The sequence below is a fragment of the Capra hircus genome, chromosome 5 (assembly GCF_001704415.2).
Source record: "Capra hircus breed San Clemente chromosome 5, ASM170441v1, whole genome shotgun sequence".
NCBI classification, from domain to species: domain Eukaryota; kingdom Metazoa; phylum Chordata; class Mammalia; order Artiodactyla; family Bovidae; genus Capra; species Capra hircus.
The window spans coordinates 55,516,372-55,533,127 of NC_030812.1; the positions used below are offsets into that span (position 1 = coordinate 55,516,372).

The following is a 16,756-nucleotide window of genomic DNA, read 5'->3' on the forward strand; positions in this document are numbered from 1 at the left end:
AAGACAGTTATAAGGGTCTGTAGGTTTCCTCCAGGGCCTTTTGTCTTCAATGAACAGAGCCCTTCTTCAAAGATGAGGGAACCTAATAACCCCTTTTGTCCAAGATACAACTGAGAACCAAGGGGGTTAGAAAGAAAGACAACACTTAATCAGTGACATGGTCACTCCTATCAAAGAAACAATAGGAATAGTATGCATTGTTGCAGTCCCATCTCCAAAGCCCCATGAAGTCTCACAGAAGTCATACCAAATAGCTCAAACTCCCAGAAAACCACCTGTGCTTCCTCCCTAGGTGATGGTCGCTACTCCCTCTTGGGCCAGCCATTACAGTACAATCTGTCCATCTGCCCTCCCCTGCTCCATGGCCAGTCAGCTTACTCGGTGCACCAGGTAAGGGGGTCTTCCATCAGCCTCAGGGCCACTGGAATCTCCTTCTCATCCAGGCCCCTGCTTCTGAGCCATCACCTCAGCCAGCTGGGTGGACAAGGGAGACAACCCAGAGAGCATGGACGCAGTGGGAGGAGCCTTCCCCACTCCTGTGCTCATTCTTCTCACCCCTTCCCAGTGCCAATCGGGAGGGGCTCTTTATTTCTCACTGGCCACTCTCTGGCCGGTCTGACTGCCTGGTAGGGTGGGATCCTCAGGGTCGCATACTGTTCCTTAATCTCTCAGACAGACTGGGATGCAAGGCAGTCAATATTGTTTACCTGGAATGAGAGTTATCTTTCAAATGTTGAAGGGACAGAGCGGATTGAAGCATGGAAACCGGAGCAAGAGACAAGCACTCAAATCTGCCTCCACTGACCTGGGGACAACAGACGTTGGTGAGTGATAGGATGCTGAATCCCCACAAGAAGAGCTTAACCCTCTAGCTCTGCATTACCAGTCCAGGATGGTGAGAAAGGCCAGCTTAGGGTCAGCGGGGAGTCAAAAGAGGACCTTTTTGTATTCAAGAGCAAGGAGAAGTTGTGTCTCAGTCCTCCTTACCAAGCCATTCCAGGTCTTGGGGAAGATGAGGGTAAAAATTGGGAATAACACAATGATGAAGTTTGTTGAGCCTACTATTAACAGAGAATCTCGTGGAAGTGGTCCTGACCCTGATCTAGAATATCTGTCTCTGGTAGTCCTAGACCCAGTTTAGGAGAGGCTTGATGCTAGAACATGAGGGAGTAGCTCTCCTCCTGCAGGCCTTCCAAACTAGACATACAAGCTCTTTTGGAGGTTCCCTTGTTTGAAGCAATTTGCTAAACAAGAAAAGGAAGGGAAACTGACTTCCCTAGATGATAAGGAAGAGGAATCTACCTGGGGCAGCCTCTGGGAAGGAAATGGAACATATTTCAGACTGAGCTGTTAACTCTGTGAACGAACATCACTGAAAGCCATACTTCACAGTGTTGGCACCCTGTGCGAGAGCTGAGTATAGGTTTCCAGATCTTAACTCTGGCATTCTGATTCCCAGTCTCTTCTTGCCTACATCTCTAGGCTAAGAGAAGAGAAGGGTTCTTTGTGTGTCCTAGTTGCCCTGATCAGAGTCTGAATGGTGGTGAGTTGGATTGATGTGGGAAGGAAGGAAAGGACTGAGTGAGAAAGGCTGGGCTTTTGAGGGCGTTGTATACAGACTTAGTCAACTGGATCCTTGGCCAGGCCACTGTCCAGTCCTGCCTACTCGGCACCTCTCACAGCCGTATCTTCTCTCCTCCCCTTCCAGTTCTGGGACGGGTACTGGAGGTGACAGATCTCCCGGAGGGCATCACCCGTACCGAGGCAGACAAACTCTTCACTCAGCTTGCCATGTCCGGCGCCAAGATCCAGTGGCTCAAGGATGCTCAGGGGCTGCCTGGTGGGGGTGGGGGGGACAATGGTGGGACTGCTGAGAACGGCCGCCACTCGGACCTCGCTGCCTTGTACACCATCGTGGCTGTGTTCCCCAGCCCCCTGGCTGCTCAGAATGCCTCCCTTCGCCTCAACAACTCCGTGAGTCGCTTCAAACTACGAGTGGCCAAAAAGAACTATGACCTGAGGATCCTGGAGCGAGCTAGCTCCCAATAAATGGAGAAGAGAAGGGACCAGCATGGCAGGGGTGGGGGCAGGGTGGAGGGGGTCAAGAGGTCCTGTCAGACCACAGACAGAGGCAGAAAGTAAGATAAGGTCTACAGACAGACACTAACTGGAGCCTAAGACAGTGGGGATGAAGGTGGAGACAGAGACAGACACACTGGCGCTGGGCTTTCTCACTCCCCTGCCAAGGGTCCCTCCATTTTCCTGGTTGGCCCATGTCCGCTTCCCCCTCTTTCCCATACTCTCCTATCATTTTTTATCTCTTCTCTCACCATGAAATTAATTCATATTTTTTGGTCAGGTAGAATTGGGAGGGTCCCACACTCCCCCATTCTCCTATTTCCTTACCATCCCAAGCTCCCTTTTCTTTTTTGGTCTTTATGAATATATTTATATGGACAGAATTAAGAAAAACAAAATTGATTTCCCCTTTCTCTCACCCCATCTTGTCTCTCCAAACCCCACAGAGTTTAAACTTGGGCCTCCTTCCACCCCCCGCAGAACACTTGTATATTGTTTGTTTGAGGTTTGTGCCGCAGTAACAGACACAGTATTTAATTGCACATACAGATGTTTGCTGGGTATATTCACTGTAAATTTTATTTAATCTGATTTTTTGTTTGTTGGGGGTTCTTTGGGGGGGAGGTTGATTTTGTTTTTAAATATAAAAAAAAAAAAATCTGTTGCTGGACATCAGTCCCTGTTTTCTGTTCCACCCTGGTGTGGATGGGGGCTGGGTGGGTTTGGTATGGGCTGGATGGCTTTCTCTGGCATATGCACACATATCTGCCTAACACAGTTCCCTGCATCCCATCCTCCTAACAAGTGTTTCTGATAGATGGCTGGGTCTCTGACAGGACTCTGCCACGAACTGTGGTTTATCAAGCACATCATGCTAGACACTGGACCTCTGAGTTCTTACCAGTAAAATAAGAGACTTGGACTAACTAGGTGACCTCCAGGTTTCTTCTACCCTGTTAATTCTGTGATATTCATTTAGGGTTCTGGTAGCTAAGCCAGAGGGGTGTGAGTGAGGTCAAAACTGGGTCAAGATGCTGGCCTCATACATGCCCATCTCTTCTGAAAACTCTTCAGGGATGGAGGACTTGGGCATTTCTTTAACTCCAAAGCCAGAGGGCTGGGTCCTACCTGATAGGAACAGGATTGCATGTTTCTTAAAATAAAAGCTGTACCAGTTGAATGTGCTGTGCCAAGATGCCATACTGCCCAGGTGTGCTTAGCAGTCCCTGTCCTGTACAACTAAAGAAAGACAAAGAACAGAAGTCACATGCCCATAAGATAGAGCTCTCCTCTGTCTTCACAAAGCTAACCCTGTTGTTGAACCAGTCAGACCAGGGCTGTTAAAGAGCCTGTTGACCCAGAACCATCCAGCAGCCCCTTCTCAATGTCACCCTCCCCTTAAAGAAAGAAAAAACAGCAGTAGGTAGAAATGACAGCACACTGCCGTGGAAATCCCTGGGGTGTGGATAGCAGTGTCTCTCTAGCCAGCCTCCTCTGAAGTTAGTCTGACCCAACCTCTAACATAATCCTTTACTTTTTGCAGATACACCGGATAAAGCAACACGACATTATTGTCTCCAAATTACTCTCCTCTGAGATGGGAGTATCTCCTTTTTCAACCATGTCATAGCTCAGACTAGGAAAAGGCTGCATCCCTGTGAGATAAGGCTGCCAGATATATATTTGACCCCTTGGTTCATATGCCAGGGCAGCAGAGGAAGGAGATGGAATCAGGGAATCAGAATGACGAGGGAAGCTTGGGGCTTGGCCATCCCATCTCTTAAGAGTTTGCAGATGGGAAAGGGCACATTACTTACATATGACAAAGACTCCCTGTGTGACAGCTGTTGCTTTCCAACATTAACAGAACAATCTCTGTGATCATTAGACCCTCACTCCCCCAGAACCTCTCAAATGGAAGTCCCAGCCTGGCTTTTTAACATAGCTTTTAGAATTCTGTTCACCCCAAGGACAAGATTTTCGGGGGATAGGGGACAGATATCTCTGAGGGCTACTGCAGGGAACAAAGCAGTACCACAGGTTCTTCACTCCCTCACAGAATAGCAGCAAGGCACTCTTCCAGCTTCCTGTGGATAGAAAAGCAATCAAATTTTCCTTTCTTCACCAGTTTCCAAACCCTTTCCTTCCTAAAGTAGGAGGCTAGATCAGTGCTCGAGGGTATAAAAACATGTGGCCACAAGAAGACAGTGGCTGAGAGGCTGAAAGCTAGATTCCAGAGAGAGTAAAACTGGGGAGGTGTTTGGACCTTGGGATAAGGGGACGAAGAAGGCTGTTTATAATTCGTCTTTACCTTTAGTTATTTAAAGTCACTCTCTTGAGTGAATTCCTTGGCAGTCCAGTGGTTAGGACTCTGAGCTTTCACTGGGCCCAGGTTCGATTCCTAGTCAGGGAACTAAGATTCCACAAGTTATATGGAGCAACCAAAAAAAAAAAAAAATTTGATCCACATGAGTATGCAGTATGGACTGTGCCTTCCTGAATTTAGCCAGTTCTGACCTGCACACCATAGATGAAAACCTGGGCAACAGCACTCCGGGGGGTGGGAGGAGTTAGGGTCCAGCCCGCCCCGTGTCCAATTTCTCTGTGTCAGCTGTGTCGCTCAGCTGTCCACTTCCCTCTAGCCCTGTCATTTCAGCTCTGACACCAAGGCAAGAGGCTAGGAGGTCTACAAACACCGTCTGGGTAGCCGGTGTGAGTACAGAGGGTACTGGGGGGGCTTAGCCCCCAAGGAAGACGACCAGCCTTCCCTGAACACCACCATCAAGATCACAGGGGCTCCCTCTTTCCTCTGCAGGCTGTGAACTGACTTAGGGAATCCCAAACGTAAGTTGCCTCTTCATCCTCTTTCCATTTCCAGGATTGCTCACCCAAGCTTCCCCAGTCCATAGTCTATATTCAGCTTCTTCATTTCTCTCCTTGTTTGTGAGTAGTTTGGGTTTTAGGAGTGAATTTATTATGCTACTCCAGGACAAGAGCTAGGATTGGAGGGTGGGGTGGGGGTGGGATCAGGAGAATGGAGCAGTAAGGGAAGGAAAGGCTCATATTACTCTGAAAACTTAAAATAGCTAAAGCCTGAGGCAGGCTGGGAACTAGGCACTGGGCCCCCAGGGCTCACGGGAGAGCTAGAGGAGAACAACTGTGCTCAGCCCATCCCTCCACGCATGTTTGTGGACACACACATTAAACCTTTTGAAAGAGGATCTAGGAAGGTGTGTGTGTCACATTTCTGTTGCCCCAGGTTTCCAGGAGAAACAAAGTATCTGTAGGAAAACCCCTAAACCATGCAGCCTTGGGGCTGTAAACTTGGGTTGTCCCTCAGGGCAGAAGGATGCTTACTGATTTGAGGAGTTGGTTGGGAAGTTCTTTAGTCTGCTGGGCTTTTCTCTGGCCCTCCCTGCTCATAAATCTTGTGAAAGGATCTCTTTTTAACCAAATTTCTCACAAAGCCTCCCCTTCAAGGACCACCCTACTACAAGGGACAGGAATAAGGGAGGGAAGAATGGCAGCTGGGGATGAGATTTCATGGTGGGTCCAACTTCTTGCAGGATGACAGAAAAGGAGGTGCTGGAGTCCTCCTCTTTTCCATCAGAGACTCGGAAAGGTGGGGTGAGTCTGGGCCTCTGACCACCGGGGGTGGGAAGCTGGGGAGCCCCTGCAGCTCTTGAAGAAAAGTGCTTGAATTGATCTCACTTGTATATGTTAAAATCTCACTTACTGTTAAAATGCTCCATAGCACCTGCAGCCCCCACACCCCCTAATCCCGGAGTGTGGCCCTTGTCCCAGGTAGAAAAATGTAGAGATAGCCTCAGCCTCACCTGCTCTAGAAGGCAAGACAGTTCTTTCAACACTGGATCTCCCTCCCTCAGCTACAGCGGCTGAAACAGTTATTCAGGAAGGAGTCTACAGGGACAAAGGAGATGGAGCTTCCCCCAGAGCCCCAGGCCAATGGGGAGGCAGTGGGAGCTGGAGGTGGGCCCATCTACTACATCTATGAGGAAGAGGAGGAAGAAGAGGAGGAGGAGGAGGAGCCACCCCCAGAGCCTCCTAAGCTTGTTAATGATAAACCTCACAAATTCAAAGATCATTTCTTCAAGAAGCCCAAGTTCTGTGATGTCTGTGCCCGGATGATTGTGCGTGAGTCACGAAGGGAAGTGGAGAGAGTGCTGTTGAAGGCAGGGGTGGGGGAAAGGGTTTAGGAGAGAAGTATTTGTCTGATCAGACAGGCTGTGGCAAGATCTGGCTCTAGGAAAATACTTAGAGACAGTGTTGGCTCCCAGACAGAAAAGGGACCGGGGAGCTAGAGCAACAGCAGCCGTTCAAAGGGGGAGGGAAACCAGGAGCCTCACCCAGCATTCTCTCCATCTCCCAAGTCAACAACAAATTTGGGCTTCGCTGTAAGAACTGCAAAACCAACATCCACGAACACTGCCAGTCCTACGTGGAGATGCAGAGATGCTTCGGCAAGATCGTGAGTAGGCTCTGGGGAGCAAGAAAGTAGAAGGCAGGGCACATATGGCCAGCTTCCTCCTTTGCCAGTCCCTCCTCAAGTCACCCCACCCATTTCCCTGCTTTTTCTTCCTCAGCCCATCTCTCACTCCAAGAAGGGGCACACACTCGTGGGAGAGACAGGGTTCTGGGCCCTGCCTGGTATCGCTAATGTTGTCTCCCATCCAATCCTACAGCCCCCTGGTTTCCATCGGGCCTATAGCTCTCCACTCTACAGCAACCAGCAGTACGCTTGTGTCAAAGATCTCTGTAAGTGCCCCGTACGGAACCTGAGGGAGTGGGAAAGCCTAGAGGTGCTTTCAGCACTGTCTCCAGATTTGGAAGCCAAATTCTGAAACAGAAAGATTCTATTTCCCGTCGTTTTCACTCAATCTAGTGTTTCAGCCATCTTGGATACAAAGTCAGTATCCCCGTGTTTTATGGCTGGGGGAGATAAGATTTAGCTCTATATGGTAAGGAAGAGACTGAAACTTTCATCTGCCTGAACTCAAACTCTGTGCTCTTTCTATGCAAAGCCATTTGTAACCATGAACTACACTCTCCTCATCCCCTTATTACAAAATAATGCCAGACTCAGGGCCAGATAAAGAGCTGTGGGCATCCTGGGAAGATTCATAATTTGGCACCCCTTAAAAATATATTCATTGATAATTTGCTCAACCTTTATCTGGAGAAGAGGCTGAACTCTCTGTGAGGAGCATGGATGGAAAAAATGAAGAACCCACTGCTGGTAGAACCCCAGCTTGCACATGCCACTCAGAGGAATAAAAGCCAACCGTTACACAAAGGACCCACTCTCCTTGAAAAGAGTGATTCTGAGCATTCCCCAGCTCCCAAGCAACTTATTAGTAGAGTTGTCTTTCTAACAACATATAATGCTCGGCCTGGAAGGAGCACTGGTAAATATTTTTCTCCATCATATTTCCAGTGATGTCTTTAGAGTTCTTTATAAATTGATGATCTAGGTATTCCCAGCTGACACTTTTCTAATTCTAAACACACACACTCGGGTATCTATTACTCAATCCCATCTCTCCCTTACTTAGGTGGTCTCTCTTTCCTCCAAGCCTTTTTCTGCCTCCCCACTAATAGCTCTTTTTTCTCCCATTCCAACTAGCTTCTGCCAATCGCAATGACCCTGTGTTTGAAACTCTTCGCACTGGGGTAATCATGGCAAACAAAGAACGGAAGAAGGGACAGGCAGATAAGAAAAATGTGAGCACCCAGTCTTCCTACTGAGATCCGTTCCAGAGACCCCAGTGAGCAGGTCCTGTCTCCTCTCTGGAAAACTGACAAAAGTAGGGATCCTTTTCCCCTAAAACTGCACATAACCCAACAGACAAATTTCTGTGTGCAATTTTAAAGGGCCTCAGTTTAGCATCTCCTTACAGCATGTGTTTACTCTAGGAACTCCCTTTTGAACTTGTCAGATTAACCACCATAATTCAACTAAAGGCTAGGACCTAGGCCTCTGGCATTGCCAGGCAACAGAAGTGATCTATATGCTTTTGGATTTGGGAAGGAGAACTTGTCATGCCATTCTAGAACCCCATAAGGGCCCATGAAGACAATCTGTTCTGACTCATCTATCCGAAAGATGAGGAAACTGAGACACAAAGCTTGTGGCCAAGAGCACCTTCATTTCCTAGATTGGTAATACAATAGACTTGTATTCAGCTCAGCAAGGGATTTGTTAGCATATCCTTACATCTTTCTGGACAAGGATGGACTAATGTGGATAATGATCACAGTTAGATGGATTCGTAAAATTAGTTGAATGACAGCACCCAAAGGATCCTGGTCCTTTAGGGAGTTTCCAACTATAGGGAGGTTTCTGATGCTTTTTGACATGTTTTAGTCCTTGGTTCTCACCTACGGACATTTTTCTCACTGCTACAAATGAAGATATAAATGATATGTCCCATGAAGTTTGTAGGAAACCTATGAGGGAAAACTTATACACTGAATAATATATTCAAAAACCTTACAGACTAGCAGAAAGACCAAGAACTAATGATCCAAAATTTTTGTAAGGAAAAAATACCTAACTGTTCTTGGATCAAAAAAAAAAAATCAACTGCACAAAAACACAACTAGAGATCTGGCCTCAAAGTAGTTGATATGGAGGTTAGGTACAAATTAGGGATTTCTGTGGAGTGAGCCATGACTTCTAAGGCACTATCAGTGTGATCTGACTGCTTCCAGAGAGGCTAGCCCACTCAGGTTCTATTGTCTTAAAGGAATTACAAAAATTGTGCTGCCTGTTTTTCTCTTACACACTGTAATATTTTGAAAAGCAGACATTATGTAAAGGACATGGATTTTTGCAAGGTAGTGAGCTTCCTGTCACCTACATTCAAACACAATTTAGGTGGTAACCTAGCAGGATGTTTCAGAGCAAGTCCGTGCAGTAGGCAGGTGGTTGGCTAGATACTTCCTCCAAGGCTCCTTCCAAACCCGAGATCCTATTCTGTAGTTGTCTGGACTGACTTGACAGCCAGGGCAACGTGGGTTTTCGAGACAGCGTCTTCCTAATGCTGGTGCCCTCTCCAGTCTCTAGCGGCCATGATGGAAGAGGAGCCAGAGTCTGCCAGACCAGAGGAAGGCAAAGCCCAGAATGGTGAGTAACACCCACCTCCGTCCATTGAGATGGAGGAGGGTTGGGGCTCAGTCGTGGCCCCAGGGATGGAGAGCCAAAGGGAGATAAAGAGATAAGAGGCCCTGGAACAGAAAGGTAAGGGACTGAGGGCCACCGTCCAAAAGCCAGAGACAGTTTGTTGGTGTTTCCCATTCTAGGAAACCCTGAAGGGGATAAGAAAGCTGAAAAGAAGACACCTGATGACAAAGTGAGAATCTTTTCTCCCTAAGGGGACCCTGGTCCTCTCCCCAACCCAGGTCTGACAGCACTCACGTATTCCATGGGTTCCAATCCTTAACCTGCCTTCTTCACCACCTCACCCATACACATAACCAACACATTCCTCTCAGTTCAGGGGCACAGAAGAGAGGTGGAATGTAGCATGTCTGGAAAATGTCCCTTGGCCTCCTGCCCCTCGGTGTGGGACAGAGGAGCCCTGAGACTTCACCCCCTTTCACCCTTAGCACAAGCAGCCTGGCTTCCAGCAGTCTCATTACTTTGTGGCTCTCTATCGATTCAAAGCCCTGGAGAAGGACGATCTGGATTTCCCGTGAGAGACCTCAGAATTGGGGTTGGGGGTGTACTGGGAGTGGAGAGGGGAGAGCCCAGTTCCCTATGGGAAAGGAAAAGAGGGGACTCAGGGCATGGAGCCTATTTGGGGCTGGACCTGGGCACAGCCAAGGGACCGAATGTGTAAGGTCCCTAAATCTCAGTGGCCCCTTCCTTCCTGTCCCAGGCCTGGAGAGAAGATCACAGTCATTGATGACTCCAATGAGGAGTGGTGGCGGGTAAGAGAGGATGGCTAAGGCTCAGGTGGCACCTGGGTTGAGTTTAGAGCCTGAGACTGTGAGATTAATTCTTCCTACCATCTCCTCTAGGGGAAAATAGGGGAGAAGGTCGGATTTTTCCCTCCAAATTTCATCATTCGGGTCCGGGCTGGAGAGCGTGTGCACCGCGTAACCAGATCCTTCGTGGGGAACCGCGAGATAGGGCAGATCACTCTCAAGAAGGACCAGGTAGCTCTGGTGCCCCAACTCAAAGCCAGGCCCAGAGGCTCCTCTGCCAACTACTCTCCTTGCAGAATCGTAACTCATTCATGGGACTAGATTGGGCCTCCATGGCTCTGGGCTCCCTTGCTCAGCTGTTCCATTTTCTCTTGACTCTTCTCCCTCCTCTAATCCTTCAGATTGTGGTGCAGAAAGGCGATGAAGCCGGCGGCTACGTCAAGGTCTACACCGGCCGCAAGGTGGGGCTGTTCCCCACCGACTTTCTGGAGGAGATTTAGGCGTGCTGACGCCTGCCAGTGGGAGATACCCAAACCCCATTCTGGGCAGGCCCAGTGGAGGTTGGGGAGAAAAGGGGCGAAAGCAACTACATGGCTGGGTTGGGGAGGGCTGGGAAGGCCACCGAAACATGACGGGGCTTCCGGGAAGGGACTGGTTCCCGTCCTCCTCCCCCGCCGAGGGCGTCGGATTCTTGGTGCCTGGAGCAGCCTCACTCGCAACCCTCAGGCCCAGCCTTTTTTTCCAAATCTCGGGGTGGGGGGGCGGGTAGAAAGAATGCCTCTCTACTAGGGAGACGGGAGGGGTAGGGGGTTGAGACGAACCATAGAATATTGCGAATTTATTAAAGTTTTGACAAAAGTTAAGAAAAGTTTGCTGTTTAACTGGGGGCCGAGGGGAGAGGGAGGAGGCCTCCAAAGGGGTGTAGAATCTTCCCCAGCAGTCTCCCCTCACTACCATCGAGTAACCCGAGACCCACCTGGGCTGAGGCTGGCGCGAGGTGGGGAGATAGACGTGTCCGCTCGGCAAGGCCTCTGTCGTCAATGAAGAACGAGAGTCGGACTGAGGTCACTGTCCCCGCGCTTCTGCCGCTGGGAGCAGGATCCAGTAGCAGGGTAGCTCCCCAGAGCTCTGAGCGACTTCCCCGTGGGCAGCCCCTTGCCATTTTCAAGCCTGGCTCAGTTCCGAGCTAGGCCGCCAGAGGGCGATGCAAGATCTCGGTTGAAGTGCGAGGGATGGGATGGGCGGGGGTCGGGGGGAGAGGAGAGAACTGGAGACACCAAGCTCGAGACCCTCGGCCTGGGAGGGGGTGGGGTGCGTGCCGTCTCCATGGCAACACTTACTCAAATCCTCCGGGAACTGAGCTAGCGAGACCGGGGGGCCTAACCCCTCCCGCGCGGCCCCCCGCCCCAGCCCTTAGCGACAGGTAGAGAGAGAGGGCGCGGGGCAGACAGCTAACCGGCTCACGAGGAGCCGCCCCTGTGGTGTGCCATATGCAAATGTTATTATTTGCATATGTAAATATGCAAATGTATCGGCCCCGGTCACGGTGGCAGGTGGCCGGGAGCCGGAAGGTGTGGGAAAGGGAGCTGAAGGAGACGAGGAGTTTAGGGACCTGGGAGCGGAATAGAGAGAGGCAACCTGGGGTGATCCGCTGGAATGAGGCCGGCTGAGGGTCTTGAGCTTGATGGCGAGTGGGGGAGGGTCACCCTGGCCAGCCAAGAGATCCTCTTCTCTTCTGCTTGTTGTCTGCCAGGCCTGAGGTTGGCACCGCCTAGCAAGGTTGGCAGCGGGAGCCCGGGCACCATCTGCTGCTGGCAGGGGGGAGGGCAGAGGCTCAGCTGGGCTGGGGAAGAGGAGGGCCCAGGACGGGAGCGCCCCCCTTCCATCCAGAAGGCTGAGGTGCGTTGCGGGTAGGGAAGCACACGAGAAGACTCGTCTCAGAACCTGGTTCGGCTTCCTGTTCCCTTTGCCCTTGATTGTCCGGGACGCCTCGGGGCGGCGGCGGGGTCATAATGACGAGTCGGGCAGCCCCTTTGAACCGCACTTGGGCTGGAACGGGAGCAGATCACATGCCCCCCTCCACCGCAGCACACAAATCAAACCTTTTGCCCCCCATCCCTCCTTAGGATCCACCTACCACCAAAGGGTGGAGGGAGCAGGGACGGCTAGGGCGTGGGTCGCCACTCTTCGTCAATCGGTCTAAGGGACTCAAAACCAGAGCTCCCCAAGATCCTCGAGAGCACCCCCACACACACAATGCTGAAGCAAAACCAATTTACTGGCTCATTGGGCGGCAATGCTGGTGTGGGGGTACCGAGAAGCAGAGAGAGCTGCTGTTCTCTTCCCCTACACTGGAGGGGGGGGCACCCTCCTCCCCCTCCTCCCAGAGCCGGCAGCTGTCCCTAATTAGAGCGGCGGTTTAATTGGATTTATCAGCAGTTAATAGGAAATTAAGCAAAGGGCCCGAGAGAGGGAGGGCGAGAGGAGCGGGAAGTCTGACTGTGCCGAGCTCGAAGGACAGGGTGCTGGGCTATCAGGGGTGGGCACACAAGGCCCATTTATAGCAATTGAGCCCCTTGGTCACACCCTCCCCGCAGTACTTGCCCCGCCCATTGAGCCCTGGCCCGCGGCAGAGAACAGGTCTCAAGAGATGGAGGCAGGAGGGACAGCGACCCTGTGTGAGCCCCCAGAGCCCCTCACTCCCACTATCAGCCGCCTGGGTGATGGATGATGCTGCCTCAGGCTGCAAAGGTCATAAGTCTGGGCCAAGGAGCTGACTGAATTCAAAACAGACGGAAGGAGGGTTCTGGTTAGGAGGGTCCAAGATCACCCACATCCTACCCCTCCCCAGGGCCCCCTGGCTCTGAGCAAGAAAAGTGCCCCTTGAAGTGAGAAGCTTGGGCAGCACCAGATGCAAGCCTGCCTCCTGGCTGTACTGAGGATCCTGGCAGTCTCCCTGTGTAGCCTTGACACCCCTCTATGGCTCTCCTGCCTCTCCCCCAGCTTTGGGGCTTGGAGCCAGCAGGGCTGGCTGTAGCCAGAGAGGCCTGAGGCCCACACCACTGGCTCTGGGGGCCAAGAAAGGAAGTTTGTAGGCAGTTAAGCAGCAGGCGCAGTGTCCACAGCCCCAGGCATCTCCTGTCATCAGAACCTCATTACATGGCTAGACTAACAAGGCCTTCTTTGGGGATCCCAGTGACCTCTCTGCCACACTTTACCACCGCAGGGCAGAGGCAGCAGCTTCAGCAAGGGTGGGTGTGAAACTCTGAGTGTGTGAGGGGTGCCTCTGTGCCCCTGCTGTGCAATGTATGTGTCTGCCCTGAAGGTGTGAGGTGTGTCTATCAGAGTCCCAGGTGTTGTGTGTGTGTGTTGATGTGTGTACCCCTGGAACTTGTGCCCCTGGTGTGTGTCTGTGCCACTGTGTGTCTTGTCCCTATTCTGCTCCACCACCCCACCCTCTGAGGTTTTTGGCTGTCTTAGTCCCTGGGTGTCAGATGGGCATATGTGCTTTGATGTGTCTATGTGTCTGTGCATTTGCGTGTGCCCCAGGTGTGGGCATTTCCGTGCGCCTCTGCCTGCAGGACCATGTACTGTGAAAACCAGAAAAAGCCTCTGGTGAGTGTGTTGCTCTGGCGTCTCTGCCTGCAGGTGTGTGTCTCGGTGACAGTGCGTGGGCATGTGCCTGGGTGTGAGCCGCGCGGCGGCGTGTATTCGAATGACAGTGTGACGCACGCACGCTCGTGTGTGTGTGTGTGTGTGAGCGCGCGCGCGTGTGCGCTCGCCAGGGTGAGTCCCCCGCCCCCGCCCCTACCTCTCCCTATTTCTATTCCTCTCTCCTCTCCGGGCGGGCTTGGCTCCGCCGTCCGCATCATCTCCATCCATTATTGAAGAAACAGCCGCGTCCGCTCCAATCACATCAACAGTCCCCGCTCCCCTCCTTTCCGCTCGCCCCGCGGCCCCTCTGGGTGCTGGGGAGTGGGGGAGCCGCAGCGCGTCGGGGCTGCAGCCGCAGCTCCTCCGAGCTCATGACCCTGTGCCCAGAGCCGGGCCAGGCTCCGGGACGCCGGGGTCCCCAGCGGAAAGCGCTTTGCATAAACAGATGGCGCGGGCGTCTTTGTCTAGATGGTTCGTTCGCTACGAGGCTCCGGGCTCCGCGGCTGTCTGGCTGACGCAACCATGATCATCTCAGAGCCTCGGGACCCGGCGCCCTTAATAGCGGCAGAGGGGGGTTAGGGGCCCCGGGGCTCCCAAGCAGATGCTGGGCACTGTGTCTTCCCTCCCTAGCGCCCCCTCTACGCCCCACTGATGCAGAGGGAAAGCGGAGTCTGCGCCAAGGTGACGGGCATGTGGAGGTGACCACGAAGGGGACCCTGGGCAGAGCCCCGAGGTGTCTGCGGGCTGTCCCGTTGGACTTCTGCGGACCCCCAGGGGCAGCAAGCCAGAGCATAGGAATAGAACCAGGGAATGGGAGGGAGGAGAAAGTGACAGAGAGGCAGGCATTTATAAAGAAAGACACGGCGAGGTAGATGTAGAGGAAAGGAGAAACAAACGCAGGGAGACGCAGAGAAACAGATGCAGGCGGACGAAGGCAGGTAGAGAGCTGCGGAGGGAGAGACAGAATGGGAAGGCAGAGAGAGACAGTGATAAGGCCTGAAGAAGAGGCAGAGATCCTACTGAGGCAGGTAGGGTCAGAGGGCAGAGAAGAGTCTCGGCGCTGAGACGGAGCCCTGGGCACCTGGGGCCGCCCAGCCCCGCAAAAGGAGCCAGCCTGAACCTGGGATGCCCGCAGCTGGCGAAGTGGGAGCTTCTGAGTTCCCTCTCCTTCCCCCACCTCGGCCCCTCATCACAACGGATGAGTGGAAGTTGCTGGACTCACTGCCCTGGCGGCGGGAGTGACGAGAGCTGCCAGCGGGACCCACACTCCTGGCAGTAACTTCCCTGCTGGGAAGCCGCGAGGCTCAGGGCCGCTGCGGCCCGATAGGGGGCGCCCGAGGCATCGCCCCTAAGAATTAGAGAGCAGCTCCGCCTCCAGGGGGCGCCCGCGCCCATGGCCCCGCGGCCTGCTCGCTCCCTCGAGTCCAGCTGCTTTTGAAGTTCAGCTCCACCAGAGCGCGGATTAGTGTCCTGGGCGGGTTAGCTTTGAGACAGATCCCAGCGGGACCCCCGCCCGCCCCTGGCCACGCCTAATCCGCGGCTAATGACTTCTGTCTGCTCGGTCAGCAGCGTAGCCTGAGTCCTTCTGGTGGGAAGAAATTAGATCTGGAATTCAAGGAGTTCTGGGTCTCATTTCGGCCCCGGGGACCAAGATCCAGAGACGGGAGGAGCCTTAGAAATAGGGTCACAGACAAGGGGTCAGAGACAAGTACCAGAAGCAGATGAAGGGTCAAGGAGCCCCGAAGAGGCAGAAGCAATAACGTAGTAAGAAACTCGAAAAACAAGGGCGGAGGCCCAAGGCAGGAGGATCACTAGGGCTGCCAGGAAAAAAGCCGGGCGGAGAGCCCGGAATGCGCGAGGCGCGGATCACTGGGACTCAGAGAAAGGGCTCTGCAAGAAAGGTGAAGGTCCAAGAAGTAAAGGGGCGCGGCACCGGAGCCAGAAGTCCCTATCGCTCCAGCTGTGCCACAGGAGTCAGATGTGCAGCCCAGCTGTGCGGCCCCTGGAGCTCTAGCTCCAGGATTGATTTTTAGTCCCAGAGACTGGAAGGCTACGGGGCACAGGTGACAGGACACCCCAGCCCCTGACCCGGCCCAGGAAGTGCAGGTACTCAGGGCCAGGCTCTGAGCTGCTCCAGGCTCCGACGTCCCGTCAGTCCCCCGCCCCCGCCTCCGCCTCGCCCCCGCGCCCCCCCCCACCACCACCACGTAAGCACCGAGTCTCTGTCTCTTTGTTCTCGCCCTGTCTCTGACACTTTATCTCATTATCCGCCGGAGGGAGGCGGAGAGCTCGGGACCCCGCAGCCTAATTACAGCCGCGCTTGTCAGCGCAGGAGGTGGGGGAGGTATCAGGCGCGGGAGGGGAAAGCAGGAGGCCCTCAGGAAGGGACCCCTACCTCTCTGTAATCTGAAAGGCACAGCAGCGGGTGCACGGCTCGCCCCTGCCTGGGCACCACGAAGCTTTGGAGGGGAGAAGTGGGAGCTCTCTATAGGAATCGGCTGCCAGGACAGCAGTAGGGGAAGGAGGGGATAGGTTAGCGTGAAATGGGGAGAAGTGGTTAAGGCTCAGCTCTTGCAGGGCTCCCTAAGACCCCAGTTCCCCAAAGGCAGGGGCAGAGATAGCATAGCATCCCACCTGATAGCACAGCATGCACCAGAGTTGATCATCCAGTGGGATGCAATCACTCTAGCTTCTGTCTCTATGTTCTCTTCTCTTTCAACATCTATCTTTCTTCCACAGTTTCCTTCACTCCATTCTCTTTCTCTCCATCATAGTCAGAGGCAGAAGTTGTCTCCTTGGATGGATACCCGAGGTAGGTAGGGGAAGGAAGTCTCTTAACCCCTAGATTTAACCAACTGATTTACTCTATCCTGAGCCAGGCTTGCGGAGAAGGCAATGGCAACCCACTCCAGTGTTCTTGCCTGGAGAATCCCAGGGACGGGGGAGCCTGAGGGGCTGCCGTCTGTGGGGCCGCACAGAGTCGGACAGGACTGAAGCAACTTAGCAGCAGCAGCAGAGCCAGGCTTGAGATAACGCCTGGCTCCCCTGGCCTCCACACTTTTTCGGGCTAGCC

General features: G+C 53.0%; 2 protein-coding genes across 14 annotated transcripts in view; both read left to right on the forward strand.

The window, feature by feature from the left end:
• The window catches only part of R3HDM2 (R3H domain containing 2), a 162,463-nt gene extending 159,714 nt beyond the window's left edge, over nucleotides 1-2,749 (forward strand). For 11 of the 12 annotated variants that reach the window (XM_018048031.1, XM_018048032.1, XM_018048033.1 and 8 more), the window contains 3 exons: nucleotides 293-390; nucleotides 740-824; nucleotides 1,709-2,749. In XM_018048031.1, the coding sequence (XP_017903520.1) occupies nucleotides 293-390; nucleotides 740-824; nucleotides 1,709-2,049 (524 nt within the window). In that variant the 3' untranslated portion in view covers nucleotides 2,050-2,749. Of the gene's footprint in view, nucleotides 1-292; nucleotides 391-672; nucleotides 825-1,708 lie in introns of all 12 variants that reach the window. The other variant, XM_018048042.1, reaches the window with a different exon arrangement.
• STAC3 (SH3 and cysteine rich domain 3) lies at nucleotides 4,569-10,892 on the forward strand. 2 transcript variants are annotated; one of them, XM_005680302.3, is made up of 12 exons: nucleotides 4,594-4,923; nucleotides 5,646-5,706; nucleotides 5,967-6,234; nucleotides 6,471-6,568; nucleotides 6,783-6,855; nucleotides 7,724-7,821; nucleotides 9,160-9,226; nucleotides 9,403-9,452; nucleotides 9,709-9,794; nucleotides 9,981-10,032; nucleotides 10,123-10,260; nucleotides 10,431-10,892. In XM_005680302.3, exons 2-12 carry the CDS (start codon nucleotides 5,647-5,649, stop codon nucleotides 10,527-10,529), a joined length of 1,089 nt encoding a protein of 362 aa, XP_005680359.1. In that variant the 5' UTR covers nucleotides 4,594-4,923; nucleotide 5,646; the 3' UTR covers nucleotides 10,530-10,892. The 2 variants fall into 2 exon arrangements, with proteins under 2 accessions (XP_017903534.1, XP_005680359.1); XM_018048045.1 differs by lacking the exons at nucleotides 9,981-10,032; nucleotides 10,123-10,260 and having other exon boundaries at nucleotides 4,569-4,923.

Bases quoted from the DNA above. Each gene is read 5' to 3' on its own strand.
- STAC3 (XM_018048045.1), top strand. From the start codon at position 5,647: ATGACAGAAAAGGAGGTGCTGGAGTCCTCCTCTTTTCCATCAGAGACT. The intron at 5,707-5,966 runs GTGAGTCTGGGC...TCCCTCCCTCAG, and splicing joins CAGAGACTCGGAAAGGTGGG to CTACAGCGGCTGAAACAGTT. The intron at 6,856-7,723 runs GTAAGTGCCCCG...CATTCCAACTAG, and splicing joins CGCTTGTGTCAAAGATCTCT to CTTCTGCCAATCGCAATGAC.